General features: G+C 37.4%; 1 protein-coding gene across 2 annotated transcripts; it reads left to right on the top strand.

Annotated features, from left to right (window-relative positions):
* The first annotated feature begins 11453 nt into the window (after positions 1–11453).
* Positions 11454–15361, top strand: LOC149822132 (rac-like GTP-binding protein RHO1). 2 transcript variants are annotated; one of them, XM_089980680.1, is made up of 7 exons: positions 11454–11515; positions 12158–12245; positions 13329–13438; positions 13559–13622; positions 14246–14310; positions 14769–14834; positions 15155–15361. In XM_089980680.1, the coding sequence occupies exons 1-7, from the start codon at positions 11468–11470 to the stop codon at positions 15251–15253; spliced, it is 540 nt and encodes a 179-aa protein (XP_089836806.1). In that variant the 5' UTR covers positions 11454–11467; the 3' UTR covers positions 15254–15361. The 2 variants fall into 2 exon arrangements, with proteins under 2 accessions (XP_089836806.1, XP_089836805.1); XM_089980679.1 differs by lacking the exon at positions 11454–11515 and adding an exon at positions 11649–11876.
* Positions 15362–20791: the final 5430 nt, after the last annotated feature.

Here is a 20791-nt window from a genome sequence, read left to right as displayed (position 1 = left end):
GCAGGGCGAGGAGTGACACTGAAAAATGAGGTTTTAATTGGCTTGTACTGGTTTAAACTGGATTCTAGAGTTTCTAAACTTAGAAGAACTAAAAAGATACTGACTCAACTGAACTCTTAGACTGAATGATCAAGAAATAACACAGTTCTCAGTGAAATGGTGAGAAATGAGCACTGAAGTGAATTGAGTAACGAGACTGCACTATGTTTGAGCTGGAATGAAGGTAAAAAATACTAAGATGAACTAAATCTGGAGCCCAAACACTAGCTGGGCTGACTAGACTTAGCTCAGTTTTAGCTGAAATGAGCTTAAATGGGCTAAAATGGACTCCAAGACTATGGGAAATGGATTTGAACTGAAATTGTGCCAATTAAACTCCTGGTGAGCTCAAATTAGACTCGGAGGAATAGGATTAACTGGAATCGACTGACTCAAGAACAATTAGCTTAGATTCGAGCTAGAAATGCGCTCATTTCTTGAGAAATGAACTAATTTTAGCTGAAATGGTCAGAAATGAACAAGATTTGCTCATCGTGAACTCAAGAGAGACAGAGATGACAAACATTCTAACTACTCTGAACTCAAAAATGAGCTTGGTTGACTCTGATTGACAGTGGCCTAGGGGGTAAAATGAGAATTTTACTAACAAAAAGGGCAAAATGACACCTAAACTAGGACAGACTTAGGGTTAGACTCCTATACTGACCTAAGGGGATTGGCATGTGTTGAAAAGTGGTGCTTGAAAATGAATGAGAAAAATTTGGGGTGTTTACAATACCTTACCTAACCTGTAATCAAATACCAGGTATGGGTATAAAAGATGTTGACCTGAATGTTATTCAGATAAACTCGAACCTGAGGCCTTGATCCATCGGTGCCAGAGGGACAATCATTTGTGGGAAAATGTCTCAAAGAGAGGCTTGGTGGTCAGAGAGTGGAGCACGAGGGAGTGACAAACAAAAATGCTTTGGAGTGGGTTGATCGGCTTTCAGCTGTAAAATCTAGCATGTGAAACCATGCATGGTAACTAGGCCTGGATAAACTAGAGTTGGCCCCAATTTTCGGGTATAGTGTCGGGTCCAGGACTGGATCTAATCAGGCCCACCATAAGAGTAACCATACTCGGACCCGATAAGAACTACATGAACTAGGTCATACCCAGTAAAATACTAATTTTCTATCATTTTTACATTGAAAATTTGTTGGTCTTAATCAAAACATGGGTCAGGCCCATGTGTGTTATAAAATTTCATAAATTATACTCAGATCCATGTATTAATGGGACCTTCGGGTCGAGACTCACGTCTTCTTATTTGTCACCTTACCCATACCCTATAGGGTTTGGTACGGGTAAACCCAACCCATTGACATCCCTAATTGTAACACTCTGGAAATCTAAGTGAGCAACAGGACTCATAGATCATCTTACAATTTCTATACCCTTCATTGAGCATCCATTAAAGCATTTTTACCATTGTTTCAGGGTAAGAACCATCCAAGTCCACATCTTCACCTGCATCATCCTCATAATATGGTTTGTTATGTGAGTCGGGTTTGGGTTATTATTTTTGTTCAATACCAGACCCAGCCAGGCATGACCCCAATATTCCATGTGTATTTAATGAATATAAACTCTTTAAATTTATACAGATGTAGGTTTGGAATTTCATTTTCTTGATTTGATAAAAGTGGAATGAGCCCATACTAGTTATTTGAGTGGGTTTGGTAGACACCCCTATGGGTCGGATACCCAACTGATTGAGTCAACCATTTACTAAGTTGAACGTGACTTTCTTCACATGAAGGGGCACGAGTTCCTAAAAACTTATTACATGGCTTTCCTACAAAAATCCATTCACACGGGGTATGAATCTATTTTCACATTACGGGGGAATGCTGGAGCTTGCTCTTGCCAAATGTTTTTCGTAGAATTTTTGTAAATTTTTTAGAGTATTTCTATAAATGATAATTGGATAATGATAATAAGCATTATAAAATAAATAGACTAGATTTAAAAAAAAAATCAAAACGACTATGTGTCCTGCCGACCCTAGTGAAAATCACTTTCGAAATTCATTTTTAGTGAAAATGGCATTTTGAGAAAAAAATTTAGATAATTATAGTAAATCAATAATTAAAAGAATTTCACATGCATCTGAAATGATTTGTATTGCATGTAGAGGCATTTCATTTAAAATTTTAAATGTGGTGTTCAAAAATTTTAAAGTCTAAAATAACTAATAAAATTAATTAATAAAAAAAATTTAAAATGAAAAATGAGATTTAACTAAAACCAATAAAAGGGTAGAGGTCCATAGGTAGGTCGTCCCCCGTAGGGCCCATCCTATGTGGCACCTTAAGGTTTAATTAAAAATTAATTTAAAACTTTAAATTGAAAGCCTTTTTAAAAAGTTACTAAACTAAGTCAAAACTTACTAAAATCAAGAAGACCTCCCAAGGGGTGAGCCATCCCATCCTAGAAGATTATTGGATGGGTTGGACAACCCACGGTTATCAAACAACATTCCTTCTCTAAATTTTAAGGATGGCAATGGGCTGAGTGTGGTGGGGTGTGTGTGTGTGTGTGTGGGGGGGGGGGGGGGGACGGACGGGGCCCCACCCCACCTCACCTTGTTTGGGTTGGAGATGGAGGACATAAAATGAGAATAGATCGGGGATGGAGGTTAAAATCAAAACCCATGCAGAGATGCACTTACTTTTGCCCTCACCCTACCTCGCCTCACCCCATTCTGAATCCTTATTAAAAATTACTATTATACCCTTATACATATTATAAAATCTTATATATTTAACCCTAATGTAAAACCCTTTCTCGAATCTCTCCACTCTCCTTCCTCTAATGAGTCGCGGGAGCTCTCGTTTATTTTCTCTCCTTTCTCTAACGGTAGAAGGTGGCATCAACAGAAGGGTCGGGAAAATGGAGCTTTGCCTTGCCCTGTTTGGACCAGGGATGGAAGACATGAAACAGAAAATAGACCGGGGATGGAGGTTAAAATCAAAACTCATGCGGGGATGAAGGCGATGATGGAGGGCAAAAATTTAAGATGGGGCGAGGGTGGAGACCTTGTTCCCTGCCCCGGTCTACTGCTATCGCTACTAAATTTGGAGTTTTTCATCAATCTGACTCTACATATTAAACTTTTATTTTATTTAGTAACAACATTTGCTAGATTATGTATTTTTGATATTTAGATGTGCTTTCAAATGGCTAAAAATTAACAGCCTATAACACTTTGTATTTTAAAATTTTAAATACATTGTGAGCTGTTAATTTTTTGTGTTTTGGAAAACATTTATAGATGTAAAATCTTAACGTAAAGCATATTTTTTCTTAAATAAAATATAAAGACCACACATAAAAATTTGATCCATGAAATGCCCAAACATTGGAGAGCCGTTGGATCATCTTTGGTTGTAGATTTTGGAACTTTTTTCTTGTTGGATGGTCGCCCTTCCATGTGTGTGTTAACATTGCATGAAAAAATTTGCTAGTTTGGAACATGAGAATATTTTGTATGAAATATATCATATATCAATTTTTTCACTCTCAAAATGCGGCCTTAAGGATTGTTGGTTTTAGCCTCATGTTACTCCCATGTTTCAGTGAAAATATTCATGGACAATGATATCAGAAAGAGGCATTCCCCATGAGAAAGTCTCTTTATCCCAATGGACCTAAGTCAGGGGTGTCAATGGGTCAGGCTTGGTTCGGACCCAAGTGAGACCAAACCCATATTTGATTTGAGATTCTGATATCAGGTCTGAACCCAGACTATACCTCGTAAAATAATATTATTTTATCTTTTTTACAATGAAAAATTATGGGTCTTAGTCAGAACTCCAGTTGAGCCCAGATCTAGTATGAAATTTTACAAACCATACCCAGCTCCATATACTAATCAGACCCTTTGAGTCTGACTTAGATTCTAGTCTGACCTCCTTGTTTACCACCAAACTGTAACCCTAACCCTGACCCTATGGGTTTGGTAGTTGTTGGGTCTAAGTCAAACCTGACCCATTGACACTCCAGTCACAAGGACAGTCACAAACAAAAATACATGGGATACATCATTTTCTTGTTTAATTTTTATAAAGAAGTGCACATAAAAGGATACGGGCCAAGTTGGAATATCCCTGTGATGGCTGTCCAGGCACACATATAAACCCAAACGGCAAGATCTATAGTTTTTATTGTTCACTATTGAAGAGTATCATAAATGGGTACTATAGAAAGTGCTAAATCCATGTTTTTCACTCTATTGGCCTGTTTGGAATCTAGAGCTGGGATAGGAGTTAATGCATTTGTCAAAAAGTTGATTAAACTACAACATGGTAGATGGGATGGGAGTTAATGCCTTTGGGACGGAAGGTGACATTGTATTTACACTAAAGTATTGTATTTACACTAAAGCATGAAATTGACAGCTACCACTTGTATTAAGAGTGTCAAATCCAGGATTTAGCCGCTGCCACTTCCTAAAATGTCACTTCCTATCCCAACTACTAGTTTCCAAACAGGGTATGATTCGTAGTTTTAGCCCCAGCGTCAGGCACCGAAGATGAAAGCATAAAGTAGGAAATAGCGTTCTAAAAGTAGATAAAATTTGTGTTTAACTTAATATTTTTGAGAACTTTGCTCTTAAGTACCTATCATATATAGGTTTTCCAATTAAAAAAATATATCTTCTAACATAAAATGTATGGGAAGAAGTATCATATAAAGTTGAAATGTGATTGGGTAGGAGCATCATTGCTCAATATCACAATATGCTTGCAAAACTTAAATAAGTTTGCAATCAAAGGCATTGTCTGTCCCGAACTGTCAGAATGAGGCATGTGTAGTGCGAAGCTCTGCTGAGTGGTAAACGCATCGAGTGTAGCAACGCGCAGTATGCGTTGGCTTGATCGGTGATGCGCGATGACAGCACCACACGTGATAAGCAACGATATTGGCGTTAGTGCACCTTTGGGTGGTGGCTCAAACGTAGAGCGTTGGTTGGATATGCAGTACTAGCGGATCAAAGGATGTTGCCTTTGGAGATTTTGTTATAGACCTCTCGACTTGGAGTTTCCCATGTGTAGCGGTTGGATGCACGGGGGTGCGTGTGGGTTAGGGCAAATTCTCCTAGGAATCACTTTAGGCGATTCCAACCGAGTATGATGACTCAAAGTTAGGCGAGTGAATGCCTAGGCACCGACGAATGAGTTTGGGTGATGCTCTTCACTATGGTGTTCAATCATCAACTGGTCTTCGGACTAGGGGCCACAAGGCCTTGTCCCTTCAGTGGTGGGGTTTTTCTATGTCATGCGCATGGAGCTGCAAGACACTTCATGGCACGCAAGGCTAAGGCAAAGTTTGTGCCGCTTTCGAAAGAGATAGCTGGTATAGAACGGCTATACACTAAACGGTATGAACTATGTGGAATGCATACTTGAAGATGTGCTTGATCAGCTTTCGCTAGGCAGTTGTGCACGAGGTGGTGCGCAAGGCCAATGAAAATGATTCAGCACATAGAAAAGTGTTGTGGTGCAACCTTTGACCGTTGGGCTGTTTAGACTGAGCAGTCTGGCGCATTGCGGGTTTGCGAAAAATTAGAGCCCATTTCAACTCATTTCAGCTGAAACTGAGCTAAGTCCAGTCAGCCCAGCTAGTGTCTGAACTCCATATTTAGTTCATCTTAGTATTTCTGACCTTCATTCCACCTCAATCACAGTGCAGTCTCGTTACCCATTTTACTTCAATGCTCATTTCTCACCATTTCATTGAGAATTATGTCATTTCTCGATCATTCAATCCAGAAGTTCAGTTGAGTCAGTATCTTTTTAGTTCCTCTGAGTTTAAAAACCCTAGAATCTAGTTTAAACTAGTACAAGCTAGTTAAAATCTCATTTTTCAGTGTCACTCCTCGCCCTGCAGAGGCAAAATCATTCCTCAAAACATTTTATCCAAAAACATCATTTTTATCATTTTTTAAGCTAGTACAACTCCCAATCTAGGCTCAGATCAATACCTTTCCTGAAAATTTTAGCTATATCTAAGACTTAATTGACATTTGGATCAGATCTGATATCTAATACTCAATTTCATCTTCGGACAAGAATTTCCAATTCTTTGTCTTTGCCAGGGGTCTGGGACTTCAAATCCCTCATCCCGGGTCTACATTTGGCATATCATTTCATATCAATTCATGTCATCATTTTATTGCATTTCATGTCATTGCATGTCATTTTTGAGATCCAACACTCTTATTTTTAAAATATCAAATTCAAACTTGAGTTTAAAACCTTTCTTTCGAAATTAATTTTAAAAACCTCGGTTTTAAATCGACATTTGTCATTTGGCCAACCCTCCAGGGCTTTACATTCCTTATTTCAAAAATATTTTCCTTCGAAAAATTATCTAGATTCATTTTAAACCTGATTTTCGATTCAATTTTCAATTTTTACAACTTTCTTCAAGTGGGGCCCTCATAGGTGGCACCGCATTTGAGAAAATTTTCAACTCATTTAGGACTTTAGTTTATTTAAAACTTTGATTTCATTTTTCATTTTAAATTGCTTTTAAAAACTTTTATTTTAACTCCTTTATTTTTAAGTTTTAAAATCATTTTTGAAAATCAAATGGGGCCCACATTAGGGGGCGCCACATTTGAAGATGTTTAGGTTAGTTTAGTTAGTGTTTTACTTAAGTTAGAAGTTTGAAAAGTTAAAGCCTAATTGATTTTAAAAATCCATTTTTATTTTAAAGTTTTAACCATGTTTTTAACCTTTAGTTAGGGTTTTAAAAGCCAAATATGGGCCCACATAGGTGGTGCCACATTTGAGATTTTTCAGAATATAATTAAGAGTCAACAACAACAACAACAACAACAACTACGCCTTCATCCCAAAACAATTGGGGTCAGCGATATGAACCAAAAAAGAAATTCATTTTGGGTCTTCCACATGAATCCTTTTCCTCCAATCATTTCTATCCAACGCCATGTCCTCGGTGAGGTTCAAAGCATTCATATCCTTTCCTATCATCTCCATCCAAGTCTTCCTAGGCCTACCCCGACCTCTTTTAACTAATATATTTTCCCATTTCTCCAACCTTCTAACTGGAGCATCATTAGGCCTTCGCCGAATATGTCCAAACCACCGTAAACGATTCTCTCGCATCTTATTTTCAATGGGTGCAACACCTACCTTCTTACGTATCTCTTCGTTCCGAATCTTATCTTTTATTGTATTTCCACACATCCATCTAAGCATCCGCATCTCAGCTACACTCATTTTTTGAATATGATGTCTCTTGGCAGCCCAACATTCCGTACCATATAGTAAAGCGGGTCTAATAGTCGTCCTATAAAACTTTCCCTTCAACCGCAATGGCATTCTACGATCGCACAGCACTCCAGTAGCACTTTTCCATTTCATCCACCCAACCTTTATCCTATGATTTACATCTCCATCAATTTCTCCATACTTTTGAATGATGGATCCCAAATATTTGAAATAATCATTCACCGGTATATCTTGCTCACCAAGCTTCACTACACTCCCATCACTACTTCGTTGCTTACTAAACCGACATTCCATATATTCAGTCTTACTCTTACTCAACTTAACCTCTAGCTTCCAATGTCTGTCTCCATAATTCTAACTTAGCATTAACCCCAGCTCTAGACTCATCAATCAAAACAATATAATATAATTAAGAGTCAATTAGGTTTAATTAGAATTAATTAGTTTGAGTTTTGTTTAGGTTAGAATTTCAAAGAAAAATTGTCCCTTTTAGTTTTGGATTTTTTTGAAACTCTTTAAAACAAATCCAACTCTCTTAATTAGGTTTTTTGAAAAACTATAAATACCCGCCATAGGGGGTCGACCAAGGAATCTCTCTCATCCCTCTCTCATTGCCTTCTCTCTCCCTCAAGCTGTCCTCCTTGCTCCAACAGATCCCCCATTGCAGCCCAAGGTGAGTTCCTCTCTTTTTTTAGTTTTATCGATTTTTTTTATGCTTTACACCATTGCCGCCCCTTTGATTCATCTTTTTCATATTCTTTTCATTCAAGAATTTGTCTTCATGTGCCAAGATGATGATCTATTGATCATCTAATATGTTTTACACATTTTTGATCCGTTAAAAAGGTTTAGATCATGCTTATTTTGTTAAATGCTCCAAAAAAAATCAAGATTCGACCTTTCTATAGGTCAAATCCCTCTTTTAATGACTAAATCAAATTCGATCCATGTTCTAGTGATTTTTTTTACTTTTTCATGTTGTGTTTACATTATTTTCATCATCTACATGTTCAAGCGTGATCAAAAGCCCTTGATCTCATATTTTTATGATTTTTACATGCATAAATCAAAATATAGCACGATTAGGCTTTTATTTTTGAGATGTGTAATTATGGCCGTCTGATAATGATATTGTTTTACATATTTATATTTGTTATTTAAATCCAAATTTTTTATGGTAGAATCATGCATATGTGTATTTTTTTCAATAAAAAATCAGTTATTTTTGAGGTCTGTAACCCTGCTTTTAAAAATCAAAGTCAGAACATGTTTCCTACATCGTTTAGGCACTGTGTAAATCCAAGCGCTACTTGTCGAGTTCATATCTCTCTCATCGGAGATTGTTTTTCAAATCCATAAAAGGTGTCGTGTTCGTCAGAGTGTTTAGTCTATCCTTTAAAATTTTCATAAATTTCTATAGTCGATTTCTATTTTTCTTTATCCCAAACTCAAACCTTGTGTTTCTTGAATTGCCAGACTGGTTTGAATCTTGGTTCATCTTGCCGGAGCGAGTTATCCCTAACCGGAGATGATCTTTTCAATCCATAAAAAAGGTTGTTTCTTTCTGTGTGTCTAATTTTCATGGTGTGATTTTTATAAATTTTTATCATTATTTTTTATTTTCTTGAAGCCCGAGACCAGAGTTTTTGTTTCTTGAACCTTTAGTCATAGTTCATAGGCAAGGTCAACTTGCACGAGTTGTATCTCCCTAACTGGAGATCTTTTTCCCAATCCGTAAAAAGCCACATCTTTATCTGCATGTTTAATGTCTTCTGTGATATTTTTATAATTTTTTATTCTATTTTGCTACCTTTTTTTAAACTAAAACTAGGGTTTGTCTTTATTGCATCGTTATGCATAGGACAAAATTAAACGCATCTTGCCGGAATTGTATCTCTCTAACCGAAGATGCTTTTTTTGATCTGTAAAAAAGACTATCTTCATTAATTTATCTGATTTTTCTCTATTAAATTTCAAAAATTTTAATTGTTGTTTAATATCTAATTCTGGTCTGACACTGTGATAGGTACAAAATTGTAAGTAAAATAATAGATTTTCATCTTTTTATTTAATATTTATATTCAAAATAATCCTAAAAATGTATTTTTTTATTGCATCTTATTTTTAAGGTTATTAGAAGTGTCCCTGTCAATTTTTATAATTTTTTAAATTCATTTGATGTGTTATTTAGTCATATCATAAAAACAGGCAAATTTTATCTTTTTTGCATATTTCATGCATTATTTTTATGATTTTTGAGTTTGATCATGTTTATAATCATACTAGGGTTCTCTTCACCCGATTTTGCATCATTTTGAATCTGTTTGATCCTCAAATCAAGCATATTACAAGAATCTTTTATGAAAAAACTCTTATTTGTAATAAATGTCAAATTTAAGGGTATTTTTATCATTTTTATCCAAATTCTGAATTTCAAAGTTGTTTATTTTTATTATTTATTTAGTTATGCATCATTCATTATGTCAGTTAATGAGTTTTATTTCAGAAAAGCATAAAAAAAGACTTATATCTAGATAAATCCCTAAATTTCCATATATTGTTGGATAAATCCTGAAAAACTGACATTTGTCCACTAACAAGTTGGCTAATTTTGCAGGGACACTCAAGATTATATTTTTCTTTATTTTATTTTTTAATTTATTATTGATGTAAATTATAATATTGGAATAAGAATTTTTTTTTCTGCTTAGCTTAAGCTGCATTTGCATATAGTTTAATTTTGACATATAACTGTTGTTGCTTGTCATTCATGCACTTATTTTAAATTCACAATGGTCGACATGAATAACATGTGCACTTGCTTCTAAGGAGTTAATAAACTCGGTGGACTTCGTATTTATGGTCATAGTTAGAATACGAACGATACCTATATTTATCATCTTCTTTTAAGTTATAAACAGATTACACTCTTAGGCTATCTTTAGAAAACATTGTATATTTTTAAAACTTTTCTAATATTTTCTCTTTTAGAATCAAATGAGACATATTCAATATATATTCATAGTCATAGTTAGAGATATATAGCGAATTTATTTCATATAAATTCTATAAGGCACAAAATCCTTTTACAAAAGATTTTCTCAAATTCTTTAAAAAATATTTTCACAAGTTGCATCCATGCATCATCTAGGTTTAGATTGCATCATGAAATGAGTTCATAGGGCCACATACCCATTCCCTTTGATATATTTTAGAATCACATCTCAGAAAAAACGATTTTCTCAAAGTTACCCGGTTTTTTCTCAAAATCGATTTTCAAGGTTTTTCCTTTTTTCAATCTTTTCTAAGTTCAGTTCATGATTTTTCAAGCTTTTTTTTCTTCAAAAATATTTTCCAAGTGTGAAAAATGATTTTCCAATCATCCCATTTTTTAAGAATTTTCAAAATATTCCAAACATACATAATATTTTTAGTCAAAAAAAATTTAAGTCATAGTACATGCGTGCTTCTTTGTGCATTTAGGAATAGAATAATGATTTAGACAGTTGAGTAAAGCAAAGCACATGATTGATCTTTAGTTTGATTACCTCTAGTTATGGCGCTAGGAACGGTTGAGCCTCGTACGGACAGAAGAGTCTCTTTCTCATAATTTTTTTAAAATAAAAACGAGTTATTTTTAAAACTTTTTCAAAAAATTAGTTTGACTTACAAAAGTAAAATTTTGCAATGATAACATGTCCAATACAAACTTCACCCATTGCATCGCAATGGGGTGCCGTAGCACTCTATGGATTTCACTCTCGTGAAAATAAAATCAGACTCCATCGAAAACCATTTATGCATGAACCCACCTCGTGTGTGTAAAATAGCATGTTTGTGTTGTCACTGTGGGCCCCGCAAAAATGCACGCAGATGAGCTTATGCAGAAAACAACCCACTTTCACACAAAAGCGCCCCTAGTGTCCAAACTTCCGTGAAAATACCAGCCTAATTTTGCTGCATGTATAATTCGGATCTTGGGTCCTCCATGAATCAGTGAGACCCAAATCTTTGAGGGGCGTTTAGAATTTTGCTCCCACCCCGCACCCCGCCCCGCCCCCCCCCCCCCGCTTATCTGGAAAAGATGGGATATTGCTTGGTGCTCCACTTCTCCGTTTTTGTGGCATCTTTTTTGCTCATCCCACTTATCCGGATAAAGATGGGATATTGCATGCATGCGCGCTCTCTCTCTCCGCGTTGGATAAAGGTACACACAATCATTTCCTCCCACTGCTAAAAAAAATTTGGGTGTTCTTTGCCTCTGCCTTCCTGTCAGACAGCATAGAAGATGGTGACTCGTTCCCTCCCCCTCTTGTACCAAAAACCCATTGAGGGGTAGCTACCTGTTTTCCCTTTATATTTCTCATTCCATACACTCTTCTCTGTACCCAACAGAGGGAGAGAGAGAGAGAGAGAGAGAGTTGATCTTAGCGTTCTGGATTAGGTGATATTCGCATGAAATGAGCACCTCCACCCACTCAAAGTTCATAAAGTGTGTAACTGTTGGTGATGGCGCTGTTGGGAAGACTTGCCTTCTCATCTCCTACACAAGCAACACCTTCCCTACCGTACATCTCTCTCTCTCTCTCTCTCTCTCTCTCTCTCTCTCTCTCTACCCACCTCTTCTGTTCTTCTTGACCATTTCTATTCGTGTTAGTAACTGTTTTTTTCCTCCTTTTGCTTATACTGATATATTGCTAGTATTATTGGTAGTTGGTACTTCATTTTCTTCAATTCCCTTGTTGTTTTTATTTTGAGCATTTTGATGGTTGCTTTTTATATCTTCACTTGGAGAAAAAAAAAAGATAAAAATAAGGGATTACCAACGCTTTATCAACGTCCTTTGCAGGATTATGTTCCCACTGTTTTCGACAATTTTAGTGCAAATGTGGTGGTGGATGGACTAACTGTAAACTTGGGCCTATGGGACACTGCAGGTGATCCTCTTCGTTCTTTTCTCTCTCTAGATTGATCATACAGTTTGATGGTATCATTTCCCTGCCACATTCTTTTCAGAACATTTAATGAACTTAAATTGTTTATGGAAGGCATGATATATATTTGTTTTCTTTTTGGGGGGTCTGTTTGCGTCCTTTATGTGTAAATTGCTTCATCCTGTCATTCTGAATGCGGGCAGGATCATGCAACCCATTTTCTTATCCGTATTCCCCTTTAATTTGCTGCAAGCAGTTTTAATGATGAAACCAGGGTATGGTGAAGGAGTGGGGAGGCCTTCGGCTATTTTGAGAAGTAGAAGAAGAATATATTAATGCTATTTGGTTTGAAAGATCAGATGTAAATGGTTTCCTGGTCTATAAATCCTGTTACTTGGAGTTTGGTGAAAGACATAATGGATATACGTACTGTCATACATTCAACAGATGCCATAGCTCAAGCGATCCTATTGTAATTGACGTCAACATGGAAAATGGAAGGTAGTCTAATAAATCTACCGGTAAAATTAAGCAGCAGGAGTTTGGTTTGAAAGAAAATTTGAATTGCAGGTATTTTTTTCCCTCTGGGAGACTTCCACTCATCCAGAGTAGTAGGATGGACTGGGATATTACGTAGTGGAGCAGAACTGTGTCCAAACTTATTCCACTTTTCTGGTTAAATTTGTATATATTGATACTCTGTCAAACTGGTCAAACCGATTTAATTATGTTTTCTTGATTAGTCAGTTGTGCTTATTAGATCTCCAAAGATTTTTAGTATAAGAAGTATGACCTTATTCCATGTTCAGTTTTTACACGGATGGCCTCATTTATACTAAACAGTCAATACCTCTCTTCTATCTCGTCATAGACCGTGTAGGTCTCTTGGTAGTCTTTAATTCTCTCATTATCTTTCTTTCTGGAGAAATGGTAGCTGATGTTATTACTATCTCTTTTTTTCTTCTGTTGTGCTTTTGCTTAGTCCAAGATCTTGTTTTCTCTTTCTTCTCCTCTTTTATTTGCTCAAAAAAATTATTTGTCCTTTGCAATTCAACTGAATAAAGTATCTTAAATTAATTTATGAAGGCCAAGAAGACTATAATCGGCTCAGGCCACTTAGTTACAGAGGTGCGGATGTCTTTCTTCTTGCTTTCTCTCTCATCAGCCGACCAAGTTTTGAGAATGTAATGAAGAAGGTATTCAAATTTATCTCATTTGCATTAATTTGAATATATTACTTGACTTATGCATCTTTAAATTGGCTGTTAAACTTCTTTTTTCTTTATTGTTTTTCATCATCTTCTTGCTGCAAACAGTGGGTTCCTGAGCTGAGGCATTATGCTCCATCAGTTCCCATTGTTCTGGTGGGCACCAAGCAAGGTTCTGTCTGTTTCCTTGTTCCTGTTCTTCTTTGGTTCATGAGAATGGTTGGCTTTTAAAATAATGCTACACAGTTCATCTTGTGATCAAAATGTCTGCGCACACTTGAGAATGAACTAGAATAGGGTTGTTATCTACCCTTCAACAACCAAAATTTCATTGTTCCATTCAAACTCAGTTTTTTATTTGCCTGCTCTTTTCTTCTCAAAAAGGTGTAGGTTTGTTACTAGATTAGTATTGACAGGCTGACTTTTCAATGTACTGACACAACAAATTCTTGCAACTGTTAATATCCAACCAAATTGTTTTAGATTCTGTTATTTCAAAGGGCTTAACCTGAATTGGTGTATGGTTTTTGTTTATATCATGTCATTTCCCACAGACCTGCTATTCTCTCAAACACAGCCAGTTCATTTGATAATCACTTTATTGATGCGTCCTTTTCATAAAAATGGCTAATCATATGGTTAGAGGTGCTGAAGTCCTGGTAAACCCTTATGTATGAGGTGCATGATTTGATAACTCAGAAAATTTTAGGATTATTCTGGTGACTACCGAAGAAATTGACTCTAAATCTAGAGTATTAATAACCATTTGATACTGTGACATATGTGGATGAACAGATTTAAGAGATGATAGGCAGTTCTTCATTGATCATCCTGGTGCAACTACCATCTTTACTGTGCAGGTCAGTGTTTGAAGTCTCTGCAAACCAACTTGGGAGTTGGGATTATGCGGCAACCCAATGCCAAATCAGTCATTTCTGTTGCAAACTTAAAGAATATTTATTGAATATTAAGTATCATATTTGTGGACTCTGACAGCTCATCTAAGTTAACTGATTGCATCAATTTCTCAGCCTGAGTCGATCTGCAGTTGTTTGCAATCATTATGTAAACCAACATGAGCTGTTTTTGGGTTCATGACCAGCTTCAGTTAGCATGCCGTTCCAAGCCACAGGATGATTTTTAAGTCCTGTTATTTTCCTTTTTGTTATGATTTTGTCTGCTATTTCTCAATTGGCAATCTATGTCATGATTCCTGTATCTCTTGATTCCGTTGTAGTATCTTTATCATGGGAGTCATTACTTGAACATTCTTCCTCTTCGATCATTTTTTAACTAAATGTGATGATTTTTGCCTTAGGGTGAAGAGCTCAGGAAGAACATAGATGCAGTGGCATACATAGAGTGCAGCTCCAAAACACAACAGGTACCACTGTTTTCAACATAACTCTGATTGTACTTCCCTAAAAGGCATTTTTATATGTTCATTCTTGGAAGAGGTTGTATTTTTAGATGCAAAACATGAAACCTAAGTTATGGTAAAGCAGTATATGGTAGCAGAACCAAATGTGTTAAGCATGAAAGCTTATCGTCTTGAATAAATGTCATCCATGTTGCAAGCAGAATCGTCTTTTTAATGCTATGGAGGAGAAAACAATCGATAGACCAAATAATTAGCATAAAATTGTGTTTTTATTCTTTCCTGTTTAGAGGAGATAATTGTATGAAAATTTGGTTTGGCTGCAGAATGTTAAAAGTGTTTTTGATGCTGCTATAAAAGCAGTTCTTCAGCCACAGAAACTCAAGAAACAGAGGAAACGCCAAAGGTTTTGCCGTATTCTCTAGTTTGGACCGTGATGGATAATGTACTCGGTTCTTTTAATATATTTGTTTTGTTCTTGTACTAAATGGAAGTCCTGCAGTATGGCCCTAATATTACTTTTTTGTGTGTCATATGTTTGAATCTACAAAAGTGCTATAACATAAGACTGACTTTTTTTTTTTTTTCCTGTTGCTTTTGCAACATACCTTGCTTTTAGGTCACAAAGAAATGAATGGTTGATGCTGCACAATTTATTTAGTGTTTTCTTCAACTTAAAGTCAGCAACCTCCTGCGAACGCTTTATCTTTTCTTTTCACTTTTTTGGCAACTACGTTGGACTACTTTGCCAACTTGGTCTTCTCTTTGAGTCTGCACAGTTATTGGTAGGCCCTTCTCACCAGGGCACAATTTGCCCATGTAGACCCACATTGGTCTTGCCAATGGCCGTTCTTCATACTTTGGGTACAAAGTTCTTGAGATTACCTCAATTACTTGACCTGACTTTGAAGCCATGGATGAGCATCACCATGAAGTTAACCTGAAGCAAGGCATATGATCTATAATCATAAAATGTAATAATTTCTGTGGCGGATTTATTAAGGCAAAATGATGAGGAGTCTCTGCTACTCTTTGCCGTCATTATTGTTTGTTGGTAATCACCTCACATTGTTGAACAAGCAAGGTCCACAACATGGGAGTAATTCAATAGAAGTGCAATCAAAGCAAGTCTAGTGGTCCTACTTTAACAATTCAATTCACGTGACTCAGCATGTTGATCGTACCCTCTGTAACAAATATCGCGAGATTTATGAAAATCTCGTGATGATATTGTTGGAAATTGCCTAAAAGTTTAAAACGGCAATTTTTTGCTAGATTTTCAAAATATCGCGAGATTTATGAAAAAAACATAAATACCATGATTTAATGCAATATTTACGTTTTAAATGGCTATTTATCATGAAAAACCCATATAGTTTTATTTTTAAATATTTTTTATTAATATTTTCTTATAAAAATAAATTTAAAAGTTTTAAATTTATTTTTTTATTGTCGAGATTTTGCCAAAAAATGTGAGATTTATGAAAAATTTTCAAGTTCTCACGAGTTTTTGACAAACTAGATTTTGCCGAAAAAAAATGTTTGTCATTATGGTCATACCTTCACTCATCCGCGCATGCGCACAGTCATGCAAGTACATCCAAACACATGACCAGAGTTGCACATAAATCTAGTGTTTCTGTGATCAACATGTACTTCACACACATTTTTAGGTAGATGTGCAGACTCACACAAGTAAATATATATTATTGTGATATCATAATCGCATGGATGTCATGCATGAAAGGAACTTGATTTGTGTTATTAGTGGGATGGAAGTATGTTCCTGATGGATTTGAATCATATAAAGGCATGCATCTATGTGTGTGTGTGTTCATGCCCAACTTGACTTGAGGCCAGTCTAATCATGGTTGAAGCTCATGGGTTCATCCTTGATTAGGTTGGGCCCTAGGACGAACCTGATAGCCCAGACTCAGGTCACTCCCCTCACGGCTCTCTTAAGCTTGATGGTTAGGGTGATAAATAGATTGAATTTGATTGAACCTTTGATCCACATTCGGCATGTTTTTTCCCGATATGGATCTTAAAACAAGATCAGAATGAGTATTCGAGTCGATTTTGATTCATCTGAACTGACTTTGTCCGGATTCAAATCAATATTTTCCTTTATTAGAATCACATCTGGTTAAATTGTATTTTCACACGCAAAACTTGTCCTGTGATAAATGGTTTGGATTCAGTTGAACCTCTGATCCAGAGTGGCATCTTTATTCCTGATACTGATCTTAAAACACGATCAGAATTTAAGTCGACTTCGATTAATCTGAAGTGTTTTTTTTATTCAAATTAATATTTTCCTTAAATAGAGTAGATTTGTTCATATGTAATTTGACACTAGGGTAGGGCTGGGAAATGAGACGAGCAGCTCACCGTTCAGCTCGTGAAAAGCTTGGCTCGGCAAGCAGAGCTAGGAGCCAGCTTGTTTAGGTAAATAAAATGAGTCGAGCATGAACATGGCAATCTCTGTTGGGACAAACCAACCACGTTGGTGGTGGTTACCCACGATGTGGGTAACGCTCCCCATAAAGTGCTCCTTCCGTTAAACCCATTACCGAATAAAAGGGGAACGATTGCTTAACCGTTCTCATTCGGTGATTATAAAAGGGAGGTTTCATGAGCAACCTCATACGGGAAAAAGTGTAGAAAATCAAATCTGTGTATACGGTGAAAAACATAGTGAAAGAGGGAAAAAGGTCGACTCACCGGTGGCATTCGGAGGCCTGCGCTTGTGGTGGCTGCAAACCGGCTGAATTGAAGGAAATCCCTCTCCGGCAACATCCTCCGCCCTCCTGCAATGGCCGCCTCAGGTACGCATTCTGTGTGTGTTTGATTTTGCAGGGGCTCCGATCGGCTGGTGGCTGAGGCGTCGGCGACTCTGGACCGACAGTGAAACACACGACCCAACATTGGGTTATGGGCCCACACCCTGCATCCGCTGCGGGGTGTGCTCTAGCCGTCCGGCATGGCAGATTGTCGTGGGGCGATTCTGCAGCCAGTCAACGGCAGTCAGCGACTGTCATCGTTGGGCGACAGACAACAAAAATAAAAAATAAAAATTAAAGGGGTTTCGGGTTTTTCTTTTACCTGAGGCCATTGGGTTGTTGTATCGCCAGGAAAATGGAGTCTTCGACGGACGATTCGCTGGCGTCAAAGACCATTCGGCGACGTGCGACATCCGAGACACTCCGGCGTCCTATTTCAGGGCAGCAGGCTGTGTCGGGCGGCAATTTTTTGCCGGTGGTGCGTCGCCGGCGGGGCTCTGGTGCTCATCGCCGGCGAGGCTCTTGCGTGAGTCGCCAGCTGGCGGCGTGGGTCGCCGGCAGGCTGCGTGGGTCGCCGACGGGCGACATTGGTCGCCGGCTGCAAGATGGGGAAACCCCCTCTTTTGAGAAAAATCGGGGTTTTCTGCCCCTTTTCAGTTTTTTAATGGGTGGAACCGGATCGGGTCCGGTATTCGGTTCGGACCCGGATCTGGTTAATATCGGGTTCGACCGGATCAAGTCTAACCAGGTCTGACCCAGATCCATTATACTCGGATCAGATCCGGTTATTACCGGGTCTAGCCTGGATCCAGTAAACCCCGAGTAGACCTGAATCTGGTTATTACCGGGTCTGACCCGGATCCGGTTAGTACCGGGTCTGGCCCGGATCCAGATCAAATCGGGTCTGACCCGAATCCAGTAAATATCGGGTCTGACTCGGATCCAGTCCAAGCCGGATCCGACCCAGATCCAGTTTATACCGGGTCTGACCCAGATCCAGCAGGGTCCAGGCACTATTTGGCCTGAACCGGATCAGAGACTTATTCGGCCTCCTTTCGGGACTGGTTCAGAGTTGTTTTTGACCGGTTCCTTTCAGTTTCTTACAGGTTCCGAGATACTAAGTCCCTGTTTTCTTAAATATAAGAGAATACAAAGATTTTGGCATACAGTTATAGGGTTTTTGTGAACTTTTGTTCATACTTGATCCGGTTTATAAGGTTTAGAACCGGTTTGGACCCTTGGATGACCAGTTCGGGGTTGTTTCAGACCGGTTCAGAGTGTTTTAAGACTGGTTCGTGATACATATGACTGGTTTATTCAGTTTTCAAACCATTTTGAAGGTCATATGACTGGTCCATTCGGTTTACGGACCATTTCAAGATATTGTTTTTTTTCTTTTTCTTTTTCATATTGACATTAAGGATAGTTAGATGGCTTAGTGTTTTCATGTCACCAAAATGACTGAAAACACGTATGTCATCAAAGAATTTTATACTATCATACAGTTTAAGCTGATATCCACATTGTACTTATATTTATGAAACGATAAATGACCCAAAGGTAGTTTTATTGTGTTTGGAATTTAAGTAGGGTAGAATAAGGTAAATGTGTCGAGATACATCACACATGTGTATCCAAAGGTACCTTGTGTTGATGATCTAACTTCACAAGAACCTTAGTTTTACTGAATATGGTCGATAGGCGAAGTGGTTTCACGTGTCAGAGCTCTTACCAAAGTAGGACTCCGATGACCCCCTTCACTAGCCTGGAAATAAGCATATCAAGGGCCTTTATTCTTTTGCTTTTTTCATTAAAGTTTTAGTCTCCTATGAATGCTTCTTGATACGTGTCTTTTGTCATGCAGTTTCTAGTTCTGTGATTTTAGATGGCTCAAGCTCTATACATTTTCTTGATGGATCTAACTTTAGTGATTGGAAAGAAATTATTCTTTTTACATTAGGGTATATGGATTTAGATCTGGCCCTAAGGATAGATGAACTCGCTGCCCTCACTGATCAGAGCATTGTTGATCAAAAGATTGCTTTTGAGAAGTGGGAGCGCTCAAATAGGCTTATCTTATTGCTTCTGCAATCTAAAGTAGCTAAGAATATTCGCAGTGCTATCCCACAATGCAGAACAATGAGGAAATTTCTGAATGTCATTGAGGCACAGTTTGTGAGTTCAAACAAGGCCAGAGCCAGTACCCTGATGTCAAAACTCATATCTATAAAATATAGTGGAGGGGAAAACATTCGCCATCACATTTTGGAGATGAGGAACATAGCGTCTCAGCTAAATGACATGAAGCTCACCATCTCTGATTTTTTCCTAGTGTATTTGGTTCTAACGTCCTTACCTTTGGAATACGGACCTTTCAAAATCTCTTACAACACACATAATGATGAATGAACGTTCAATGAACTTATGTCCAAGTGTGTTGAAGAAGAAGAGAGGTTGAAAGGGGAGAAGGTGCACAGTGCACATATGACTTCTCATACATCCAAGGTAGGACCAAGGAAGAATGCATTTAAGAGAAATGCTAGGAAGAAGCCAACCGGGGATAAGTCATCCCAAGACAGACAATCCAACTCTGCTCCCATAAAGTGCTTCTTTTGTAAGAAGAAGAGACGCATAAAGGCAGATTGCATAAAGTACAAGAAGTGGTTGGAAAAGAGAGGTAATTTGTCATTAGTTTCTCATGAATGTAATTTATTATAAATTCCTGAAAATAGTTGGTGGATTGATTCTGGTGTTACTGTTCATATTTCCAACTATCTACAGATGTTCCTGAGCAGAAGGGAACCAACAATGCATGAGAAAAGCATCTATTCGGGAAACAAGATGCGTTCACATATGAAGGGTGTTGGAACCTGCAGGATTACTCTGGATACAAGCGTAGCTTTAGATGTTCATAATGTCTTTTATATTTCATCTTATAGTAGAAACTTAATTTTGATTTCAAAGTTGGATAAATTTGGATATTGTTTTAAGTTTGAAAATTCTAAATTGTTCATATTCAGAAATTCAATTGAAATTGGTTCTGCATCAGTTTATGATGGTTTATATAGATTGAATGTGAAGATCCAAACTCCGGAGTCTCTGACTTCTGAATACGCATTGGTTGGAAATAAACGTAGCTTGATAAATGATAAATCTTACATGCTTTGGCATCGAAGGTTG

The sequence above is a fragment of the Nuphar pumila genome, chromosome 11 (genome assembly GCF_984573655.1).
Source record: "Nuphar pumila chromosome 11, dmNupPumi1.hap1.1, whole genome shotgun sequence".
Lineage (NCBI taxonomy): Eukaryota > Viridiplantae > Streptophyta > Magnoliopsida > Nymphaeales > Nymphaeaceae > Nuphar > Nuphar pumila.
The sequence above is the reverse complement of the archived record's forward strand: the minus strand, read 5'-3'. Positions and strand labels throughout refer to the sequence as shown.